The sequence below is a fragment of the Medicago sativa genome, chromosome 1 (genome assembly GCF_051527215.1).
Source record: "Medicago sativa cultivar Bolivia chromosome 1, Bolivia_mono, whole genome shotgun sequence".
NCBI classification, from domain to species: Eukaryota; Viridiplantae; Streptophyta; class Magnoliopsida; order Fabales; family Fabaceae; genus Medicago; species Medicago sativa.
In genome coordinates, this window is record NC_140749.1 from 72,424,610 (window position 1) to 72,449,288 (window position 24,679).

Genomic DNA, 24,679 nt, shown 5'->3' on the forward strand with positions numbered 1-24,679 from the left:
GCAATAAACATTTATAGTTTTTCTTTTAATCAAAATTAAAATTTAATAAAAAAAACACCGTTCATAATTTTCAAACGTTAGCCAAGAACGGAAAGACGGACACCGGGCACGTGCCCGTCTTTTCGCATTTGAAAGCAATTTCCTAGTAGTTTCCCATTGTTCAAATTCAAAAGCAAGGGCCCTTCTGCTTCTTCCTGGCTTTGTACTCATTTCATTTCTATTTGATGATAGAATAAATGCTTACTTCAACCTTACTCCTTAGACCAACCGGATACCTGGCTTAAATAAATCAAAGCAGCCCCCTGCGTCACGGTGTAATCTAGTAGTAAATTACAAACCTTGTCACTTAGCATATGAGACCGCACCCATTAAGTCCAAGTCCAGTTAACTATTTCAGCTTCAATAATTAAAGAAATACAACCGAAAATATGATTTAAAAAAACTGAGGACAAATTATATCTTATATCCATGACCTTTTTAACTAAAATATGAGTTGCTATGTTAGCTTTACTTCAGATACATATCTATAATTTGTGATCAATTAAGACATCATGCGCACAACTGTGAATATTAATCCATTTGGTTAACTACAGACGGTCTATAGTCTTTGGTAAACTAAAGTTTACTCGCATGCAAATGCAAAGACTACCTTTAAAGAATTACCTCTCATAACATATGTGTTTACGCGAGAAATGTTAGCAACACACATTTTAGCACACACTTTTTAACAGACTCTCTTTGATTGGTTAAAATTCACATGGTATCCACCAAATTTATATAGGACCCACATAATTTGGCGGGACTCATGTGAATTTTAATCAATCACAAAGAGTGTGTTGAAAATTGTGGGTTAAAATGTGTGTTGCTATCATTCCTCATGTTTACATAGACACCGGGTCACCGTTGTGGTAGACGCCCACACCATGTCTGTACTTTGGTTAACTATAATGTATTTTTTGTGTTATGAAAGGATTTGGTTAACTATAATTATCGTCCCAATTCTCAATAACCATTAACCAGCATGGTTTTTAAAATATCGGGTATCACATTATTGATCTTGAAACACTTTTCTCGTTTTTGTTTTGTTCATATGCAGCGTTTTAAATGCCTTTCCGATATCACCTTAGAGGAAAAGAGGAAGATAATCAATTTGGATTCAGTGAATGATTCTTTTCAATCAATTTGGATTTTGTGAATGATTCTTTTCACGAATAAAGTATATTCTGATTTCCCACACCATAGTGGAAAAGTACCTTTTAAGAGAAAATTATACATTTCCTCAAAACAAAAATATAAAATCATTTTACATTTACATCCAATCAAATCATGCTGAATATTGATAAATAACTTAAAAAATTGGCATCATAAATTAATTTGATTGAATACATGTTTAAAAATATTTTACATTGTCAAATGTGTGTGTCTGTGTATATATCATACTCCTCAATTTAACGAAACATCTTTTACAAAAGATAAACATATGATGACTCATACAAGGACCAAAACAGACAATGTCTTGGAAACACATTGTTACGAACTTGAGGTCAGAACATTAGTGCCCCAAGTAGGGATCAAACCTATTCAATACCCGAGAGAAGACATGCCCATTTTCGATGTGCAACATGTGAGTTTTTTTTTTTTTGAAATAAATTGTGAGTTAGAAGTTCCTTATTTGATGAAAAAATGGATGTTGAACGATATATAAGTGGGATGACCGATATACATAATTTTTGAAGACTTTGAGTAAAAATATGGTGTAAATATTTCCTTTATGCGCTTACTTTTGGTCCAATGTAATGATTCCATGAATTCCACTCACGACCCTAGACCCTTCCTGATGCGATTGACCACTGTTCTAGGAAACCAAAAAGTCTCATATTGCACAGGAATCAATGCAAATGGTAGTTTTATAAAGGACACACACTCCTCAATCAAACAATGCGCCATTTACAAAATATAAAATTGTGAGAGCTCATACTAGACTTACAATGGACAATTTTTCAAAACACTGTGATGCGAACTTGAGGTCGAAACTCCAATATTTATCCAAAATAGTTTTTGCAAAACAATATTTGTCGAAATATATTTTTGGTGGAAATTAAATACCGTATATAAAATATATAAAATTTTCCACAACAATCATTTATTTCTTGTTGTAAAATATAAAAGTTTACTTTCATAAGATCTAGCTCACTTAACAATGTTGTTATTGTTTAGTTCGACAACTTCAATCAAGTTCTAACATCAAATCTCACACGTCATCTACCGACCCTAAAAATAAAAATATATAAAAAATTTAACTTTTAGATTTTTTAATCTATGGTGTCATGGTGTGTAATGTTAGTATATTTTTTTTAGAGGGAGTGTAATGTTAGTACATGTACATCCAAATAATAAAGTACTAATATGATTGTAATTGTAAAGTGAGAAGTTTCATAAGAGAGGAGTGACAAAATGAAAAGCTTGTCTTTGTGTGGAAGTAGATGGATACACAAGCCAATTATGCTATCTATATATGTGTGCTAGCAAAATAACGAACAAGTGGCCTTCCCTTCTCGTCCTATATATATAGATTAGAAGAAGATAGCATTTTCCACCAATTGCCTTCTCAACTCAAACCAAACCTCTTCTCTCCATACATTATCATCACATCAATCAGGTTTCTTCCTCAATTTCTCTTTTTTAATTACTTAAATAAACAATATATTTACATTTATATCATATATTTGTTGTCTATTTTTATTTATTATCGATAATTATATTGCGGTTTAGGGTTTAACCTTTGAATTATCAAGGATTTGTCTTCATTAACCTAATGTAAAACGATTTTACTGTGTCTTGTATACAGATCTCTGTTTTCGTATTGTTCTGTCTCTCTGCATATCATTATTTTTGTTTTTGTTTTACTCTCACCATTTATCACTGCTATTTTATACTGGTATATAATATATAATAATAATAATTCTACTATTGTTTGTTTTTGCTTCACCTAAAAACCAAAATTTTAGTCAAAAAATTGAATGTTTTTAAGAATTCTTTTTATTTATTTATTATAATTTCAATGACACACACTAAGTGCAGATAAGTGGGGAATTGTGATTCGAACCTACGCCCTAGCATATCAATTGTCTATGCCTTTTAATTTGAGTTGTACTTACGAAATTGACACACATTTTAATTCTTTTATTCCCTATTTATTTTTGTCAACCATAGTGAATTAATTGTTTTCATATGCTTTCATTATTTAATTGCATTCTAGAATCCACCATGTGCCTTCATGTGTTGTATTGCATTCTATTATTTTATTTGTTTATGTAGTATCTACTTGTGTTTTGAATTCAATTAAGACCAATTTTTTGGTTCTGCAGGATGGGAAGTACTGGAAAAACTAACTATGGAGAATACACCTATGAGAATCTTGAGAGAGAGCCTTACTGGCCATCAGAAAAGCTTAAAATTTCCATCACTGGTGCTGGGGGTTTTATCGCGTCGCACTTAGCGCGGCGTCTCAAGAAGGAGGGACATTACATTATTGCTTCTGACTGGAAGAAAAATGAGCACATGACTGAGGACATGTTCTGTGATGAATTCCATCTTGTTGATCTCAGGGTCATGGATAACTGCTTAACGGTTACTAAAGGGGTTGACCATGTTTTCAATCTTGCCGCTGATATGGGTGGAATGGGTTTTATTCAGTCCAATCATTCTGTTATTATGTATAACAACACAATGATTAGTTTCAATATGATTGAAGCTGCTAGGATTAATGGAATTAAGAGGTTAGTATCTGACACATCATGTTTTTGGACCTATAACCGAACAAATATTAGTGATTTTGTGTTAGTTTCAATTATATGATGTACTTTACTCAAGCCAATTGCGAAAAATGTTTGTTTTTCAGGTTCTTCTATGCCTCAAGTGCTTGTATCTACCCTGAATTTAAACAGTTAGAAACTACTAATGTCAGCTTGAAGGAGTCTGATGCATGGCCTGCTGAGGTTTGTTCGCGATTCCTTTTGGTTGTTTGATGCATTTTGGTTCTTTATTTTTACATTAAGCTTGGGATTGATGTGTTCATTTTGATGAATGTGTTTAGCCACAAGATGCGTATGGGCTAGAGAAGCTTGCAACAGAGGAGATTTGCAAGCACTACAACAAAGATTTCGGAATTGAGTGCCGCATTGGGAGGTTCCATAACATATATGGTCCTTTTGGAACATGGAAAGGTATGCTCTTAACTGAATTGTAAATTTTGTTATTTTGTCTTTTCCGAATAAGCAAATTAGTAGATGTTTTTAATTTTGGTAAGCTTACCGATGTAATGAGTTTGTTGCTTTGTCATACAGGTGGAAGGGAGAAGGCTCCTGCTGCTTTTTGTCGGAAAGCAATCACGTCTACAGACAAATTTGAGATGTGGGGAGATGGTTTGCAAACACGATCATTTACCTTCATTGATGAGTGTGTTGAAGGTGTACTTAGGTAGGTCTTGGCTGATTGTTTGGTTTGGTTTTTCCAGCTTTATTCATGTGTTTTTTCTTGAGTTTCTCTGTTTGAATTATAATTTTGAGCTTATGGTTTCTATGATTGATGTAAACAGAACCATTTAACCAAACTTTTCATGTTTGAGCTGTTCTAAGGGTTCGTCAATTTCATTAAGTAGTTTCTTTACAAAATCCAGTTAGCTCACTCAATCAACATTATTGCATAAATGACATTGAGAGGTTTTACTGCTTCTGTATAATTTTAGTATCCGTAATTGGTTGGGATAGGGAAAATGATACGGTGTTTGTCAAGCAATTGTTTCATCTTTTATTTCATGTATTCTATGATAAGCCCTGACAATTTGGTCTGTTGTTATGTTTAGACTGACTAAATCCGATTTCCGCGAGCCGGTAAATATTGGAAGTGATGAGATGGTCAGCATGAATGAGATGGCTGAGATCGTTCTTGGTTTTGAGGACAAGAAGACTTCTATACATCACATTCCTGGCCCAGAGGGTGTTCGTGGTCGTAACTCAGACAATACACTAATAAAAGAGAAACTTGGCTGGGCTCCAACAATGAAGTTGAAGGTATAAAATGACTCCGTCCTTCTTTCTTGTGTCTTAATAAGTTTTTATCCAATTTGGCTCCTTCATCTTCTTTCAGAAAGTGTAATGGAATTTTTAGGTTTTGTACTCATTGATAAAATTCACAGTTGATCTTGTCCTCCTATTGTTTGACTTTAATGAATATTCAAAGGGTTCTGTGTATATTTACAGCAGTATCTAAATTCTGGTATTGTAGGATGGGCTGAGGATTACATATGTCTGGATTAAGGAACAACTTGAAAGGGAGAAGGCTCAAGGTCTTGATACATCAGGATATGGCTCATCAAAAGTGGTGCAAACCCAAGCACCGGTCCAATTAGGCTCACTTCGGGCAGCAGACGGCAAAGAGAGTAGTTAATTCATGGCAGTAGCAGTGAAGTAAATGTTTCCGGAGAAGAGTGTGCTTTATATTACAGCTCAATAGGGTCGATGTCATGGTTATTAATTGTTTGCACGTTATTTATGCGTAGATCGGAATCCTTATTGCTCAATGTATTTTCATATTTTACCTTTTTTATAGCACTTGTCGGTGCTTGGGGGTGGTTTTCTGCACTAGAAGTTCTAAATCACTTGTTTTTAGTCTCAATTTGTGGTTAATAAGCAAACAATTGTTTTCTTCCTCATGATTTATGAAGTTCAATGTAATTGGTTCATGTTGTTTCTGAATGTTTTATGATATTAGTGTATGTAGTGCCGGATATATTTATTATTTCAGCATAAAGCTTTTTGTTATTGTCTTGCAAAAACCATTGTTACTTCCACAGTTGTGTGATTTTAGATAGACTACCCTCTGTTCAAGTATCAATTTCACTCTTATTGTAATTGTTAATCCATTTTGTAAGGCAACCCCACTTCTTTTTTCACCCATTTTGCTTGTGCTTGTGCATATGTATGGCTTTAATACTAGGGTATAACAGAGAATCTGATTTAAGGGCTTATTTCTCTTTTGAAGACTACAACCTTCTACTCTCCCTTGGACTCTGCTCTAGCGCCTTCCTCTGTTGCACCAATCTGTGCTTTTTATGATTTTGTTGATTTGGATAAACCTTTTGCTGTTTTGATTTTCAGATTAGTGTGTTTTTATCAGTATGTTTGGATATTTGTGGTTTGGTGTGATTTTGTGGTTTCGATTCTATATTTTTGTGCTTGATTTTTCATTTATAGTTTTCTTATTTTTTGTGTGCATGATCTTATATATAATGAGATTGTTATTTTGCTCTTCAATCTGTTGATTATGGATGGCTAGTTGGCTACTGATATCTTTTTTTATTAACAAGCCAAAATGAAATTACAAGATATATTACTAAATGCACGTTCCGCCTAGCACAAGATGTACTAGGACATACAACAAAAATAGAACACGTTCAGAGTACAGACAACAATGCCAAAATAAACAAAAAAATTACTAGTCAATGCCCAAACAAACTAAAAGATTAAGCTAACAATTATGATAACTGAAAGTAAAAGTAGCATGTTTTGCCTTCAACCACCAAAACGAAAGAAGCTTTATTTTATCTAACATTTCATGCTTCCTTGCCGTTAAATATTCTATTGTTACGTTCTTTTCAGATCACGCAGACACATGAAAACCAAATTAAAATAAAGCATAAACCGTAGGCTTTTTGAATTACCACCTATCTTACCGAATTACACAAAATGATCAGACATGTAGATATGATCAACCGATGAAATTCCAAACCATTACCTAAGAAGATGTCAAATACAACCAAAAAAGGACAAGACAAAAATAGAAGTACCGCTGATTCTTCCCCACTACACCCACCAACACAAAGCTCACATTGTTGTTGAATGATGCCACACCTATGAAGGTTATCCTATGTTTGAATCTGATTCTGAATAAGACGCCACACAAAAACAAAAAACCTTTAGGGGGACCTCTTTATGCCAAATAAGATATGTTGTTAATTGATGGAGTAAGCATATCCGCATTTGTTATAGAACTCGTAAACACCACGAACTGAGTAACATTTGTTAGGCTCTAACCGCCATTGCCACTCATCAATTCCATCATCCTGCAAAACAACATTAGATAACAACTCGCAACACTCCCCAACCATCTCCTCCTTCGAAACAAACAATCTCCGCCTCCATTTCCACGTCTCTCCGCCCTCACCCAACCAAACTCAAGCACAACAAAAGCATACATCAAACCATCATCTATTAATTCATAAAGACGCCTATAAAGAACACTCAACGAAACATCACCTAACCAACAATCCATCTAAAAAGAAGGTTGGGTGCTGAAAAATTAATATTTGATTGTTAAGTTTTTGTTTAAAAATGATTCTTATATGGTGGATGTCACTAACATCTTCTCCATTGTCGAAACCTCATAAGAAAGTTTCAATTCTTTATAGTTCAAAACCTCGTTCCAAACTGCAAAGAACTGCATTGGAGATGATCTTACTCTTGAGCACTATCAACCCTCCAGAAAATAGAACAGAAACTCGTGTGTTTAACACACACTGCCTAGTCCACAACTTATTGCATCAATTTTGTCTCCTCAAAGCTGTCCATTGTTATTCCTTGATGTGTCACATAAAATCCTATCTCTAAAAATGAAACTTGAACTAATGATGAATCCAAGTGTCAATTTTAGTTATTTTTGTTTCTTTTCGGCCGGTCGATATGGGGTCTAATACAAACTTGATATATTCTGAAGTAAAAAAAAAAAAAAAAACTTGATATATTCTTTTACCTTTATGAGTTGTGAAATTATTTATTTATTTGTCAAAGTCTTATGATTAAATAATTCTACCATTTCACTCCCAATTAATATGGCTAATCCATTCGGTTTAAACAATTTTGTGTCACACAGTTTTGATCTCATCGTTGGATCATTTATTACAAGACAATGATTTGGCAAAGTTGTAATCTACACCCTCTAATACCAATCATTGTAGCCAAAATAAATAAAAAATCACCAATCAAAATAAAAAGCAGCGTGTAATAGTATATATATTTTTACAGTAGCAAATCTGAGTCTATCGTTAGCAGTTTTGTAATTCTCATCACAGGTGGTTGGCATTGATGGACGGGCACTTGCCTTCCATTTGATAATTCAGAGAATTTCTTTCCCACCCTTCTCTCTTGTCACGCATCCTACAATATTATCAAAATGCATGATTTCTTGAAGCATTCGATTATAGAATTTGAAATGCTCCAATAATAGAACATAAATACATAATGCATATTTTTGTTTTATGATCATAACACATGAGGATTCATTTCATTGTAGACCAGATTTAACACCGCTAATTACAATATGCAGGTACATATGAAAGACTTGTTTCGGCAATTTGTTTTACCGGAAATAATCACTACGTGCCCACCTCCAAAAAAGTTTAATACAAAAGGTGCACCAAGGAAAGTGGATCGTTTCGTATGATCAGCTAAGCGATCACCTTCTCTCTTTGAGTGTGTCGACTCTCGCCACTCAGATTTGCAAATTTCACAATCGAAGTAGAGAAAGTGTGCATGCTAGTAATAAGTCTCCTAACCCTCCTCTAGTTCAACGCAACTTCCCACAAGTGGGTTGGAATTGGTGGACGTGACCTTACCTCCCATTTGATATGGCGTTTTTCAAATTATAAAACCTGAAAGACGTACTCCATCTCAAACCTCTTCTATGGCCATTAATCCTTTTTATTTTTTTGAAAAAAACTAATTCAGATTATATAATCCAAAGTGTTTCCCGCCTTTGAATTATTTTATCTGAAATACGCATACACACACATCCCAGACTCAGACATCAACTCACCTTCTTTCTCACATTCCACTCCATACACCTCCAAAAACGTGATTTTGGATCTTCCAAACATAAAATAGTATCATTATTAGCTTGAGAAAAAAAATGGCTAATATAATAAAAGTATGTTCCATATTGGCCTATCCGAATGAGTTTTTGGCATATCTCTGAGTTGGACAGTTTGAACGATACCATTATAGAAAAGTGAAACGGGAAAGACAAGAAAACACAAAAAAAAAAAAAATTGTACAAAATATTTTAGAGCCACATATAGGGGTTTTGTTTAGAATGATTTTGAGTGAGAGAGTTGGAGAAGATGACGAATTTCAAATGTATGACCATGCATATATTTTGTACCGTTCGGATTGGCCAATATCCGAACAAATCCCTTCCGAATTGTGTAAACTAAAAATTCTTTAATCTTTGTATTTAAAAAAAAGTGTTCAATTTTTTTTTTTTTTTTTTTTTGTTTTTTTGTTTGTGCGATTGTCCTACAAACCTATCCAGACAAACCTACCATTTACCTTGATAGGTCTGAAACTCCAACCTATTTCTTTAGGTTTAAGATAGGTTGATCCATTTACAGTCTCTTCATCCACAACAAGTTACATAAAAAAGGTTCTCATAAAAAATGTCTTTGTAGTCATGTCAACGACTTAATGAAATTCTATTTTCTAGTGAGTTAAGTAACATAAATAGTTGCTGAAAATTGTAAAAAACATTACAGAAGATTAAGCTTGAAATTAATATTTTAATAGTTTATTTATTTTACTAAACTATTATAATAGAATAATTTTAATATTATTTTGTTATTTTGTTAGTTAAATAAATATTTCTTAAAACAATGATAGAAGAAATTTATAGTTTTTATGTCATACAATCAATTTCAAATTGAAGTTAACAAAGTGGAATTTGTTTTTCAACAACAAAATAATGAGTTCAATAGGGAAAGACTGCAAGGGATACCCAACCCATGTTACAACAGAGGTGGGCAAAAAAACCAAAAAACCGAACTGAACTGCTGATCTGAACCAAAAAAAAAAACTGAACCATTTCTGACAGTATCGAAACTGAACTGAAACAGTTCAGTTCGGTTCAAAACAATTCAATTCGACTCGAAACAGTTCGGTTCAGTTCGGAACAGTTCAATTCAGTTTGGTGACTAAAATTCGATTTCGTTTGCTTTTTTTCATATTTTTTTCAAAAGGTATCAATAATAACAATTCGATTCAGTTCGGAACAGTTCAGTTCGATTTGAAACAGTTCAGTTCAGTTTAAAATGCAAACAGTTCAATTTAGTTCAGTTATTTTAAATTTAGCAAACAGTTCAGTTTGGTTTGGTTCAGTTTTCATCCCAAAGCTCCAAGTTACAAGTCAAATGTAAACATTGTTCCCATGAGGCAAACAACTATCATCTACAAAAGCAACCAAGTGGATCCGCCACTCATTCATAAAAAAGACACTACACCAAAAACCATCTCCATGAGGTATGTTCAATAAGACCAATACCTCTGAAATAATTGGCTTCTTATTAAGACAAGATTAATTCATTCCTAATACCTCAAATAAACTAGTATAGAATGCCAATCCCACCTGCTTGGAACATTCTTCCCACACCCATGGATACAAGAAAACAATGCATTCAGAATAAGAAAGACATAGCCAAACCTACCCCATACCACATTTGAGCTGCAAAATCACATCTCATGAATAAGTGCCAAGTCGTTTCCTCAATGTCACACAAATTACCCAAAAGACATCTTGAGGCTCAATGATAAACTCCACAATGACATAAGTTAGATTTAGTAGGAATTAATCTTATCTAAAAAGAAGCTATACTAAGAGAAACCAATTACCTTAGATGTTGCAAAACTCGACCACAGCTTGTCCAACACAAACTATTCTCCAACTAAAAGGCTTATCCGAAGGAGTTTACCTTCATTGAAAACATAGGCCGATTTCACCGAGAAACCTTTACCGGCAACGGGCGCCTCCGTTAGTTGATCTTCCACCTGAAATATAGAAACTAAATTCATAATTTTGTGGCCTAATCTTCTTTCCAAGTAAACAACCCTACTTCCAAGATATGGTCCTCTCAACACTCCATATTTAGTGGATTTTCATTAAATATTGTCACTATAAAATTTAAATAAGAATAAAATAAAAGTTATCATATGTTGAATTCAAATCCAGAAGAAGAAAAAAAAAGTAGTAACTGTTAGAGGACAAATATATCCCAAAATAAACATTAGAGTAGTTGCATTACAATTACATCACATAGTCATAGCTATACAGAGAATTGCATTACCGTTGAAGGGGCCGCAGCTAGCTAGTAGGTAGTTTGCCAAGTGTTGATACAACTATACTCCTCTGCCAACAACAGTTGTCCCAAGCTTGTACTTTTTTGCTGCTACGGTCTAAGTCTAACACTCAGTTCAAGTTTAGACTCAAAGTGTACTGTTTCATTCCTTTAATTTATTAATTATTTCTTTCATTCTTCATCTATACTTGTATAATTAATGTAGTTTAAAAGGTAGTCTTCTTTTGGAAACACCATTATATTATGGTGAGAGAACCAAATTCTCATCCTCTTGTTCTTTTTTTCCCAAACAAATCACCTCTACATGCATCCACAAAGATCTTAAAAATAAATATAGCTTACCACTAACTTTTTTATTCAAATTTTCAATTGTATTAAGTATTTATTTACCTAATAATATCTCTCAGGTTCTCAGATTCGATTATATCTAGTGTCAATTTTGGTGGGTTAGTTCGGCTTCTTAGAAAGAAAAAAAAATCAAGTAAGAAATAAATACTATTATGGTGAATATGTATAAATGAATTATTAAGGACGGATGTAGTATAACCTAAGATACAAACTCCATATTCAAGTGTGCCCTTGCCCATATATGTGCATGATCTATTTATGTCTACACATATGTAACATGCCATGCTGCTATAATGATTTCCATAACACTATAATAATTCAACCAATTAAACAAAAAAGTAACACAATACAAGCATATCAAAGAGACAAGGATCTATGTGTATCATTGATGGATGGAAAATGTTAATTAGTGCCCCCGGGGCACTGGTTAAGGAATCAAATGCAGAAAGTCTTGCATTGAAACTTGTGTTGTCAACTCATCAAAAGCTTAAAAAATGTTATTTTTACTTTGAAATTTCCTTTTTTAGTTTCCTTAACCAATGCCCCCGGAGCACTGGTTAACATGACCCTTGATGGATATATTGAAAATGTGTGAGGTGTGGGAAGAAGAGGGAACAATTAGTTATTCCAATGTCTATATATCTGTGCATAACTACTTTTTCTAGATCTTGAAGTTTGGAATCATACCAATCCAATCCATATGAAACAAATGTAAAAATATATATAGATCTCAGAAGATAAGATTATTATTTCAAATGAAACAGTACTTCTGCATATTATATGAAGATATATGAGAAAAAAGGGACCAGTAAGTATCCCCAAATCCAAGGTAAGAAGTACACACCGAGTTACTATCACTTGATTTCAGATTCCAGAACATAATATTACACAGCTTCCTTCTCTTTCTCAATTTCTGCAAAAATCTAGCAACATTATAATCTGAATTCTGAACATCATAAAAAAATGTATAATCTGAATTAGTACTTCAATTATTCAGATAGCATGCATATATATAAGTATGGAAGAAAAAGCTTATGGATCTAGAAGGAATGGAACAAACCTTTTTTCTAGGGTTCTATGATAAAGAATGAAATGAAATCTGAAAGCTAAGAAATTAGGGTTTGCATATATGCTTCCAGTCAAGAGGTGAAGCTGCCATATGATCTATTCTTGCCATTAGAAGGTAAGCTCAGATCATGCTGGCAGCTTCAACTGCTGAAGGTGCACAAATCTATAGATAATATATCACACTTTCCTACACAAACCGTTCTGTCTCTTTAATTCTTCAGCTATGTGTGTGTGTGGATAAATGCTCTTCAAAGTTGAGGATTGTGTATACAAAGAATTAACAGCGATGAGAAGATTGAAAACTTAGCTATAGGCTAGCAAAAACAAAAGCATGACAAGTATATATGATATATACTCTCTCTTTTCAACTATGGCTTTTGTAGAAGAAACAATTCCTATTTATTTATTGTTTTTTAAATTTAATTCAATATTAACTATTATTTTGTGAATAATAATCTTAACTATTTGTTGATAATAAATAATATAAGAAAATAAATTATTAAGACTACTGTAAGAAAAAAATAAAAATAATTAACATAATTTATTGGTTTTTTTATAAATATAAATTAATTTAAAGTGACTAAACATGAACAACGGAAGTAATCTCTCAAAAAAAAAAAAAATGAACAACGGAAGTAAGATTACTAAAAAATAATGAACAAAGGAAGTAAGAGTTTCTTCTCCTCAAAAAGAAAAGGAAGAGTTTCTTATAAAAATCCACTATTTTTAGCATGTACAAACTAACAAGTTTTTGTATAACTTTCTAATTTAGATCCATTAAAAAATGAGAGGTTGTAAGTTAGCAAATTCCTATAAGATTTGCTAACTTGCACCAACTGATTTTTTAGTTGGTTATTTGTGTGTGAATTTTCAATAATTATTGTCATTTTATCTATCTACTAAAAAAAATTATAGTGGCCATCTTTTTTTATAGAAAGCAAACTCCATCTTTAGATAAGTTTTTAGTTATAACTTCTCTTTTTATGAAAGCTATAACTTGTTAACTTTTTATTTTTGATGAAAGATGTAAATGGAACTTGTTTTTTTCCATTCCAATTTTACCTTTTATATAAACTATCTTATTTATATTTAACCATTCTTTATTTAATTAAAAAATAATTTTTTAAAAAAATATACCCTTTTATATTAAAAGATGACGCGCCTAATATGAAACAGTTAAAATAAACAATTTATTATTTCCAGTAAATTTTAATATAATATTCAATCTGTTCTACATTTTTTATTGTTATAAAATTTACTTTTTATATCCATATTAGATGAACTTATGAGAAGATACTACATTTTAGTGTGATAATCCTTCTTTCAATTTTACTATTTGTTCAAACTTTTTTAATTATTTTTTCCTTTATTTAACTTTAATTAATGTTATTGATAAAACGTAAATGAAACGAGTCTGTTTGAACGTTAATTCGTTATAAAATAAGTGGTCGTAAATTAACCAACTCCGTATGTATGCGGTGCTTATAATAATAACAAAGAAAGCAAAAACCCTAGAAGTTCCTTTATTTTAAATTTGTCTACCTGTCTGTACTGTGCTTAATTTTAAATACCCTATTAGCTAGGCTACGTTTGGACCATCTCTGGTTCTAAATAGCTAGTTTTGTTGTCTCAGTGTCATCTCTTTAATTTTGTCTCATTTGATGGAGATAGATCACTGTCTCTTTATCGTTACTTTGTATTTTTCTGCAACTTATTATATGTACGTATGTTATTTTTTAATTTTTGAAGTCCTTAGGGGAGATATTTAATTGTCGTTATATAATATCAAGAAAAATGGGAAAATTAAAATTTGATATAGTAGATTATCATAATGTTAAAATCCTTTAAAAAGAGACAGCATCTTTTCTCACATTATTTAGACATATAGTCGGCTCAACTGTGAAACAACTATAAAATTCTTGCTTTAGTGTCGCAAATCTCTTTAGGCCCCAAAATTACTAGCTACAGCTAGCAAGAACAAACCCTTATTATTCAATTATATGCAGTCACTATAATCGTCTGATTAATTTCTTGATAAGCTGTTCAATTTGTGTTTTAATATACAATTTATAATATTAATGGATTAACACAAGTATTAAGTTCACTCACTATTTTTTTTGTCATTAATTAATTATACATGAATGCAACAAAATTAATCAATCTTATGAATAAATATTTTGTTTTTATTTGCCATATTTATTATTTAATAATATAAAACTAGTTAGTATTAAGATTATACACAATCATAAATTTCTACGTTAGCATAAAGGAACTTTAGATATTTTGAAGTTTAATTGAGTATCGATACTCGATAGGCGAAATTCATTTAAAAATATGATATGACATTAGTCATTAGTATCTAAGATATTGAAGTGTACTTACTTACCAAACTCTAAGATATCGGAGTGTTCATCTTGGTAAGTGTATGTCATTTTTCTTCGGTTGCATTTTAATCAGCTTGAAAAAATTCCTAATTTTTTTATAAGAAAAGAAGATAACAAATTTTATAAAGTGGTAAAAAAAAATGTAAAAGTATAAAAAAAAATCTTCTTTATTTTGTTTTTTGTGGAGAAAATGTGTTAATTTTGTAAGAAAAATATGGATATTATCCTTCACGGAACGTGCAAGTTCTCTCTCTAAATCTAACTATTCTTACGGCCCCGCTACAGTGTGTGCAATGGCAGGAGGAGGAAGCAATAAAAAAATAAAAATGCATGAAAGGATTAGCCATTAATTACGGACTATAGCTATTCTCCAATGGCCATGTCGGCAACTTTATAATTAAATTAAGGAAGAGAACTATAAAGAATTGTAAGATCAAAAAGTTAAACAAGGAGAAAGATGTATATGCAGTGGTCCAAGAGAAACTCTAACATGGTCACAAGACCAAATAAATAGCATTTGGTCACACACATAAAAAGAAGTATTATTTTAACAAGGGTTAATTATGTTTCTAGTCCCTATAAAATAGCGACTTTGTAAGTTTAGTCCCTACTTAATTTTAATAGCATTTTTAGTCCCTAATTTTGTTTTTCTGCACTGAGTATTAGTCCCTACTCAATTCAAATTTGTTTAATTTATGCTTAAACTCTTAAATTTTTGAACAATTTTTTGCAGACATGTTTAGAATATTACTAAAAGTTCGTCCGCAAAAAATTATTGCAAAATTTGATTTCTACATCCAGATTTTATTACTTTTTATCTTTAACTTTTGTCGTTTTAAAAAATTCATATTTAATTCATTTCATGTCAGAAAATTCTAAATTTTAGTAAACGAACCTTTCATAGTGTTCTAATCTTGTCTCAAAAAAATCGTTCAAAAATTTAAGAGTTTAAGGATAATTAATCAAACTTTATTTTAGCAGGGACTAAAATTATAAGTAAATTTTTTTTTATAGGGACTAAAAATGCTATTAAAATTAAGTAGGGACTAAACTTACAAGGTCACTATTTTATAGGGACTAGAAACATAATTAACCCTTTTAATAATAAAAAGGAAATTGATAAAATAATGATTGAATATTTTGAGGATGGTCTTTTTATGTGTGTCCAAATACTATAGATATGATCTTGTGACCATAGAAGAATACCTTGTGGTCCAATATACTATTGTTTTAACGAATTTATTTAAATAATATCACGCTCACGCCACCACATGCAGACACTAGCTAGTGAGAATTTCTATATATCTTAAAACTGTGGTTGGATGACACTTTAATCTTTTTTTTTTTGTTTTTTGAGGGAGACACTTTAATCTTTTTCTTTTCCTTTCTTTCTCATAATGTGTGTGTTGTATGTAAGGTAGGCATCAATTAGAACGAACCAAATAGAGTATGTGAACGATTAGTGTATATAGGGGACCATTCATTTGCAATTTGCACAGATCTGATCGTTCAGTGTTACATAAGGTTCACACAATCACAAGAAAAGGATGGAAATCAAGATAACAAACATTTTCTTAAAACTTTCTCTTTCAACTAAAGATAAAGTGATATGCATCATCAAGCTCAATGTTTGTGATAGCCTTTAGCTCTCTACACTATTGTGCTCTCTATACTTAGTTTATGTTTGAAAGAGTGGCGATTTTATTAAAATTGTATACTGTAGTTTTTGTTAAAATCAAGGCGACTCATTAAACTTTGTTAACGTCACCATGAATCCAAACGTGCACTTATTATTGAAGGTTGTTTATGTCTTATAAAAATAAGAAAGTATTAGTTCTCCTAATAAAATTACATTTCTTTCTTGTATAGTGAAATAATGCGTAAAATCATCACAAACTTGCATATTAAAATGGGCATCAGAGAGTATGTTCCAACCCTCTTCATCTTTGAAATACAGTTTTTGGCTGAGTTGGACCAAATTTAAAGCAGGCTCAACTCTCTATAGTTTGTGGGGTGAACGGGTTCCACAAGTCTATATTTTCTTTAAAAAAATATATATAATTTCTTTGTGGGAAGTAAAACTATTGCATTTCTAAATGAATAATAAATTTGCAATAAAATCATAAATAAAGTAAAAGTCTTGAGAACAAGAATAGACATCGTTGTTTGCCTCTAAACAAAAACAAGTCAAGAAAACTGAAAAAGAAACAATTTACAGTTTGAAATGAGATTTGAGGTGAAAAAGATGTAACAATTAATGGTGGGTGTAGCGCCCAAAATTAAAAATAGTTTAGTTTTCATCATTCGTATAAAAAAAAAAAAAAACTCCGCTACAATAGTTTAATATTCTTATTAACAAGTGTTAAAGAGCACTCTTTAAGCATTCTAATTCAAGAAATTATCCACTAAAAGTCAATTGTTTCAATTTTTAATGCATTAAATACAATAATTTTCTTAAAAATTTACTATTTAAAAGTCTTAAAAGTGTCCCGGAGGCACTCATTAATATTTCTCTTGGTATTGTTATGTTATTTTTATTGTTTTTTTAAGAGGTCAAAATAAAATATATTAACAAACCAAGGAAGTCCCTAAAAAACAAGACGTATCAAAGAGACCGAAAAGTTGATACAAAATAGATAAACAAAATAACTAAGAAATAACAATCAAAGAAGGAAGAGCTAAGCCTCCAAAGAATGTTACATATTTTGATTTCAACCACCAAAAGGAATAATGCTTTACTATTTCTCTTAAAGATTGTAAGTGATATTTTTATTATTGTTAAATACACTTTCATCTATCATTGGCTACTTTTGTCAAAAAAAGTTTAACATTGATCACATAATTTTTAAACGACCAATGTTAAGTTATGTTAGAACTAATTTTATTTTTTTTGTCAGATAGCTTAGTGGCTAGAATTCACCTTATAACGTGAATAAGTGGGGTATTCGAGGTTCGAACCCCGGCCCCTGCATATAATAATGTATTATCCTACCAACTGAGCTATGCTCACCGGACATTTAAAACCAATTTTAGTATTGTATACTTTTACTAACAACATTACTACTACATTGATTGACCGTGTAAATTCTTTTTGCAATGACTAAAACTTTTGGTTTCCATAAATGCACAACAGTTTTGAAGGCGGAACAAAACCAAGTCAAAAATTTGGCAATTTATAGGAGTATGGGATCCATGCTCGAGTTCTTTCGTTCAGCCACTAAACTTTTACAAGCTCCTAATAAATTAATTAATAATTCATAGCAACACTTTTGTTACTTGAGTACTTCAAACCCGTTTATAACTATGAGACACGGACACGGACATTGACACACCAACACTGATAATAATTTAGGAAAATTACATAATTCAGTGTATATATCGTATTGGCATCAGAAATATTGACGTGTGTCCGACACCGAGGCACACCTAATTCGAATAGTATATGTGCTTCCTAGTTTATAACATTATGGGAACACTTGTGCATACTAACATTATGGGAACACTTGTGCATACTAAATGTTACCCTATAAAGAACATAAGAAACTGGCCGTGGGACTCTGATAAAAAAAAAAAGGCTTAATTGCAGTTTTGGTTCCCCCTATTTTAAAATTCGACAGTTTTGATCCCTCCATCATATTTTTGAACTATAAAAGTGTAATGTGATAAATTTTAAATGTCATGGAATATCTGAAGATGGAAAAAGATCAACATCGATAAAATTGCAACAAAATTCCATTGAAAACTTCATTTAAAACATATCATATCATAATATCTGAAGATGGAAAAAGATCAACATCGATAAAATTGCAACAAAATTCCATTGAAAACTTCATTTAAAACATATCATATCATAATATTTTAATAAAAAAAATTGATAGAGGGACCAAAATTGTCCAATTTTAAAATAGGGGGACCAATTTTGCAAAATAATGAAAAGAGAGGGACCAAAACTGCAATTAAGCCAAAAAAAAAATGTGTTGTTACTTGTTACCGAACCCATACACACCACAATTTGGTGGAAGAAAATCTGTGATAGTAACCCTATTCTATTTCGGATGCATATTTTTTAGAAATGCAAAGTAGGCAGCTGATGCTTTAAAAGAAAAACTAATATGGCACCGTCAATGTAGTCTAGCTCCAATCTTAAGTCATTCAAGATAATTCTAACCCCAATTTTTTACATATTACCCAAACATTTGAAAAAGAAAATAAACAGCCATGCAGCTTGAACATTACATCCTATCACATAAATTGTCACACCCAAGCAGATATACTGTTTAACATCAGTCTTACGAAAAAAATATAGATGTTAGAAGTCATAAATTAACCATTATTCATGAAGCTGAATATAACATTTCCAATCAAAATTTCCAAGGGTAGATGGATGTCCAGAAAACTTGACTCATACTTTTTACGAGGTCAATGATCCTCAATCTTCTTCAAACCCTTCATGTCCGTTGTTTCAACTCTGCATCAAAATATTAGAATTGTGTTGAGAATTTTCTTTTAAATACATTTTTTTTATTACTATCTACAATTTTGCCTACAATTTTCAAAATGTTCGACATTTTGCCCCACCTGTGCATTTGGAAATGCTTTTTGATGATGCGACAAGTGAGATGCTTATACGACGCTGTTTAGATGAATTTTCACTTAACAATTTATTTCCATGTCATCAAAATATGTGTTGATGTATATCGCAAAAGCAACCTAATTTGACTGATATAAGGCACTTTGTAGATGAATTTTCATATAACTCCTTTTCATGTTATCAACTATATTGCCACATCAGCATCTCACATTCTCACTTGGGTGCATCATCAACATTCAATCTCAAAGGCGTAAGTGGAGAAATGGCCATTGGTCAGACATTTTAAAATTTCGGAGACCAAATCTGTGAATATTACAAAATGGGGAGACTAAAACTATATGAAAGAACTGAATGAAAAAAGACTGAACATTAAAAAATTTGCATAAAAGAATCTAATTCAAAGAACGAAAGTGTGGCCCACAAGCAAGACAATTAAGTACCAATTCCAATATGGCAATACGACACACCAATTTGTAGATCACATTGCAAAACAAAAAGATTATGTGGTGCTATAGCCGTCTTATCGTTTCTTCTGCTAGAGGAAACTAACAACTACGTGGTAAGCAACAAGAATAAAGGTTTTCCCTACTAGGTAAAGTCACCTCCACAAATTAGTTGACATCATAATCTTGTAAATCATGTCTAATGATAAACCACTCAAATCTAAACCCTTCTTAATGGTCTGACTTATAACTTTTATTAGTTTCCTTTTACCTTTTACGTATTAGGCTACCATTTTATATGATTTATTCTTCTTACTGAGACTTGCCTATGGCTTCTGCACATACACCCAAACCACACAAGTTGAAATTTTAGCAACATATTCAGAATAGCAGCTACCCATATTTTCTCTCCAATACATTCATTCACAAACCTTATTGTTTCTTCTGCTAGAGGAAACTGACAATTAAGTGATAAACAACAACAATGAAGGTTTTCCCTACTAGGTAAGGTCACCTCCACAGCTTACTCGACATCATAATCTTGTAAAATCATGTCTAATGATAAACCATTCAAATCTAAACCCTTTCTAATGGTCTGACTTGTAATTTTTCTTAATCGCCTTTTACCTTTAAGTATTAGGCAACCTAGGCTACCATTTGTATGATCTATTCTCCTTACCGAGACTTGTCTATGGCTTCTCCACATATACCAAAGTCCCAAACCACATATGATGGAATTTTAGCATCATATTCAAAATAGCAGCTTCCCCTACTTTCTCTCCAAAACATTCATTCATAAATTTATCTTATCTTGCCCATCGACCACCCCAAATGTATAACATTATTGTTATATTAAGTCAAATATTATTTTATTTGGTTTAAAGTTTAAACACACAAATAATACCCCAAATAAAGGGGTGAGGCGAGAGGGGAGGGGAAAACGGTAAAATGCAAGTGTCAAATGGTTCAATAGGTGTTTCTTCACACCAAAGGAAACACAAAGCTGTAGCAGAGAAAGAAGTCACAGCAGAACTGATAGATGGTTAAAAACTTACGTTGATCCAATCAGCATAATCTTCTGAACTTTTGTGATCTCAGAATCAGTCTGATTATCCTCAATAAATATTGTCAAGCTGGTCAAGTAATAAACATGAATTAGAAGTTGCTCCCACCACCAATTGGATGAGAAAAATGGAAGGCACTTTATAAAAGTAGGAAATAAGGAAAATAACATACCTCCGAACATTTTGAAATTTGACATACTTTAAAAGTACCGGTTTTCCCTATAAGAGAATAAATTAAATAATTGTCATGTTAAATATTCCAAATATGATAGAAAAAAATATCAACAAGCGACATTGAGCATAGTTAATGGACTTGGGAGAAAAGTTATGGAGCAACTACCTTGAGGTTTTCAGGAGACAAAATTAATGTATCACTTGGTGGATAGTCATTGACATTGCTGTCATTTTATTAAATCATTAACAAACAATCAGCAACCGATTTAATCACAGGGCACAAGTGCTATTAAAACAAACAAATTTGGACCAAACCAAGCTATACCTGAATCCCATGTGTTCCTTGTTGGAAAAGAGCTTCACTGTCTTGGGGCCTAGAAAACAACATTGACTCCGATTACAATCATGTCAACAAAAAAAATAAACAAAAAAAGTGCAGTAGCAAATTGGTGAAGATTGTATTTGTAGGGTGCTGTAAGGTTAGTCTTTGTAGTTACTTCCTCCATCTCATTAAAAAATTCTTCCAAGGTGATGAACACCACTTAAGAAAATGATTAGCTATGTAGATTGTCATACTAAAATCATGTTTTAAGACTATATACCATTATGGAAGAGTAGAACATCGCATTAATTTAGAGTGGTTAAAAGTAGCAGTAGGTGTAGTGAAGTAGTTAGGTGAATAGAAAATTTAAATAAATTGAGGTACAACAACAATGACAACAACTAAGCCTTATCCAACTAAGTGGGGTTGGCTACATGAATCAAACGACGCCATAGTGTTCTATCAAAAACCATTAAAATAAATTGAGGTATCATTGAAAAATTAATAAATAATGTCTTGGTAATATAAAGTGAAAAATTACTTGACATGAGAAATATCTAAAACAGAACACTTATCATGAGAAGATGAAGTAAGAAATTGACAACAACTTCCATGAAAATATAAATAGTCGATCATTATAGTAACATGTTACGCTTTGGAAAACATTGAGTTTAACCTAACAAATACAGGAACTAACTTTACATTCATAAGTAATTTTTCAAAGATCAATTTGATTCGAAGTATTCAAATATAGGAACTACTTTGAAATATTTGCTAACAAGATGTAAAGTTTGGACTAAAATCATCGATTTCAATGACTACCCTCCAAGAACCCATTTGGGTTGGCTTGGGACCTTGGAGTGTGCTCCTCTCAAGGTCTCATCTTTGATTATCCCCGGTTGCCAATTTCGGTGGGCTAGTCCATACAATGCTTTGCTCTGGCTTTAAACGGGCCCCCGCAAGTGGATGGTGGGATTGAACCCCTCGAATTAGTCAGTCTTAAGATCAGATACCGAGTTTTCAAAAAATAAAAATTTACCACTGTACAAGTATAGATACCAAAATGGGGGGATTTGCATTCACATACACAAACACATACTTGACATCGACGAGTCAACACCGCTAATGTTTGAAGGAAAAAAAAATGACATTATTGAATGTAATCACATGTTGGTGCTGGACACAGACATGTGTCAAACACCTGAACTGGACACGCCTTCAATCAAATGTGTCGGAGTGTTAAGTGTACATGTGGATCTTACATGTACAATCATATGTGGCAATCAGGAAAAAATAGGTTTTACAAATAATAATGTAGTTTAGTTATATGATATGAATGAATAAGGATCATACAGTATTACCTTCATCTTCAGGACCTTTGAAAGCAACTGAATAAAGTTTAATAACTTGAGTGAAAGGAATATAAAGCAAAAGCTGCTCATCAGCATCACTTTCTAGATGCAATCCATCATCTTCTCTATAACCCTAATTTTCATTAGTAAAAAAATTAAAGTGATTAAAACAACATCATAACTAAGTAACACAATAAAAAAAAAAAGGGTTTTTGGTACTGAACTAAAACCGAACCTGTTTAATAGCGTTGGGGAGAGAGTTATTAGTTTTTTGATTAAGACATTCAACTCCAGTCCAATCTATGAAGTCTAAGAGATCAACCTGGTTAAATTAATAAAAGAAAAAGATTAGTAACTAGGTTAGAAGATTGAATTAGAAAACACGATTATGATGATGAATAATAGGGTTTGAATCTTACTTGACCCTTGTGAACAGCGGTGGTGGCTGATTCTCCAGACATTGCTCGCTCGACGATACGATTTGTTTGTGCGATATATGGAAAGAGAAAGAGAGGAGAATCAATATCAATGTCAATAACACCTACCCTCGACCTTGTAAATGATTTTTTTTAAGGGTAAAATATTTTTATTTTTTTTAGGAGGAAGGGTAAAAGATTTATTTTATTTTTCTTTAGGGGAAAAAGATTTATTATATAGTGAATTAATTTTTCAAATCTAAACTATTAATATTTATATTATTTATTTTTGTCAAAAAACTATTAATATTTAGATTTAACTAAAATTTCACATTTATTTGATATAACAAACTTTGAGAAAATTATGGATTTGAGGAAATTATAGTAAATTTAGTGAAAAACCTATGTTAATTTAATTATTATTGTGATCATGAAATGAACCTTCATGTTAATTTCAGTTGGTTGTTAATAATGATTTGTGTTAAAAGTGGGAGAAATTACTAACCTATAAGACGCTTTTGTAAAGGTTGAGATTTAGAGTCTAATCACAATTCACACATGAGGGTCGGTCTAACATGTTTAGAGGCCGAAACAAATTTTATTGAGATATCTTTTTAAATAAAAAATAACACAAATTATATAAAAAAAATCACGTTTTGTTGAGCCAAAGGTTCAAACTTTGGTTACAGAACCCAAAGATATGATGACTTCTTCTTGACAAATTGAGTTAGACAAACATGTATAATTAATCGGTCGTATTATATTATATATTTATATTTAAATTGATTTGTTTTAGGTTTTTTTTCCAAACATGTATAGTTAATCTGTCATTTTCGCTTTAATTTCTTCGTCCATTTCATGTCTCCATCTCTTATCCTAGGCAACTTCTTCAAAATTCAATGATTCATAATTTGTGAAAAGACACGTCAATGTGAGATTGTCCATTCCCGTAGTCTTCTCATAGAGATCTTCAAGTCTTCATGGTGATAAGGCTTCTGCATTGTCAAAGAGATCTTGAAGACTTCCTGTATTGTATCATGATCCTTTCACTCTAAGTGTCTTCATAAGTGGGCAATGTTGGTGAGTATGACACTTATTGAACTTCTATAGATGTTTCTTCTTTAAATTCTAAAAATAAATTGTATTTCTTATTATGAGGTCCAAAATTCGATCGTCCTTCTTCACCGAAGACCACATCACGACTGACTACAATATTTTTGTTGTTTAGGTTATACAACTTGTAGCTCTCTGAGTTTGGATTATACCCAATGAAGATTAACTTCTCGTTCTTGTTGTTAAGTTTAACTCTTTTCTCTTCTAAAAATGCAAACATGGACT

At 31.9% G+C, this 24,679-nt stretch overlaps 2 protein-coding genes and 1 long non-coding RNA gene across 4 annotated transcripts; 1 reads left to right on the top strand and 2 right to left on the bottom strand.

Annotated features, from left to right (window-relative positions):
* Positions 1-2,595: 2,595 nt before the first annotated feature.
* Positions 2,596-5,756, top strand: LOC146957120 (GDP-mannose 3,5-epimerase). The gene is made up of 7 exons (XM_085734333.1): positions 2,596-2,659; positions 3,369-3,779; positions 3,902-3,998; positions 4,097-4,226; positions 4,347-4,479; positions 4,865-5,072; positions 5,287-5,756. The coding sequence occupies exons 2-7, from the start codon at positions 3,370-3,372 to the stop codon at positions 5,446-5,448; spliced, it is 1,140 nt and encodes a 379-aa protein (XP_085590459.1). The 5' UTR covers positions 2,596-2,659; position 3,369; the 3' UTR covers positions 5,449-5,756.
* Positions 5,757-7,871: 2,115 nt separating this feature from the next.
* On the bottom strand, positions 7,872-12,914 carry LOC146957121 (uncharacterized). 2 transcript variants are annotated; one of them, XR_015022273.1, is made up of 5 exons: positions 12,588-12,914; positions 12,372-12,440; positions 11,168-11,316; positions 10,716-10,871; positions 7,872-8,213 (listed from the first exon to the last, which is right to left on the bottom strand). It is a non-coding gene; the product is annotated as an uncharacterized LOC146957121 (long non-coding RNA). The 2 variants fall into 2 exon arrangements; XR_015022272.1 differs by lacking the exons at positions 12,372-12,440; positions 12,588-12,914 and having other exon boundaries at positions 11,168-11,755.
* A 6,192-nt stretch (positions 12,915-19,106) lies between these two features.
* On the bottom strand, positions 19,107-23,423 carry LOC146957122 (PITH domain protein (DUF1000)). Its single transcript, XM_085734362.1, has 8 exons — positions 23,345-23,423; positions 23,161-23,247; positions 22,935-23,058; positions 21,577-21,625; positions 21,418-21,475; positions 21,250-21,296; positions 21,069-21,146; positions 19,107-19,447 (listed from the first exon to the last, which is right to left on the bottom strand). The coding sequence occupies exons 1-8, from the start codon at positions 23,384-23,386 to the stop codon at positions 19,399-19,401; spliced, it is 534 nt and encodes a 177-aa protein (XP_085590488.1). The 5' UTR covers positions 23,387-23,423; the 3' UTR covers positions 19,107-19,398.
* Between the last annotated feature and the right edge of the window lie 1,256 nt (positions 23,424-24,679).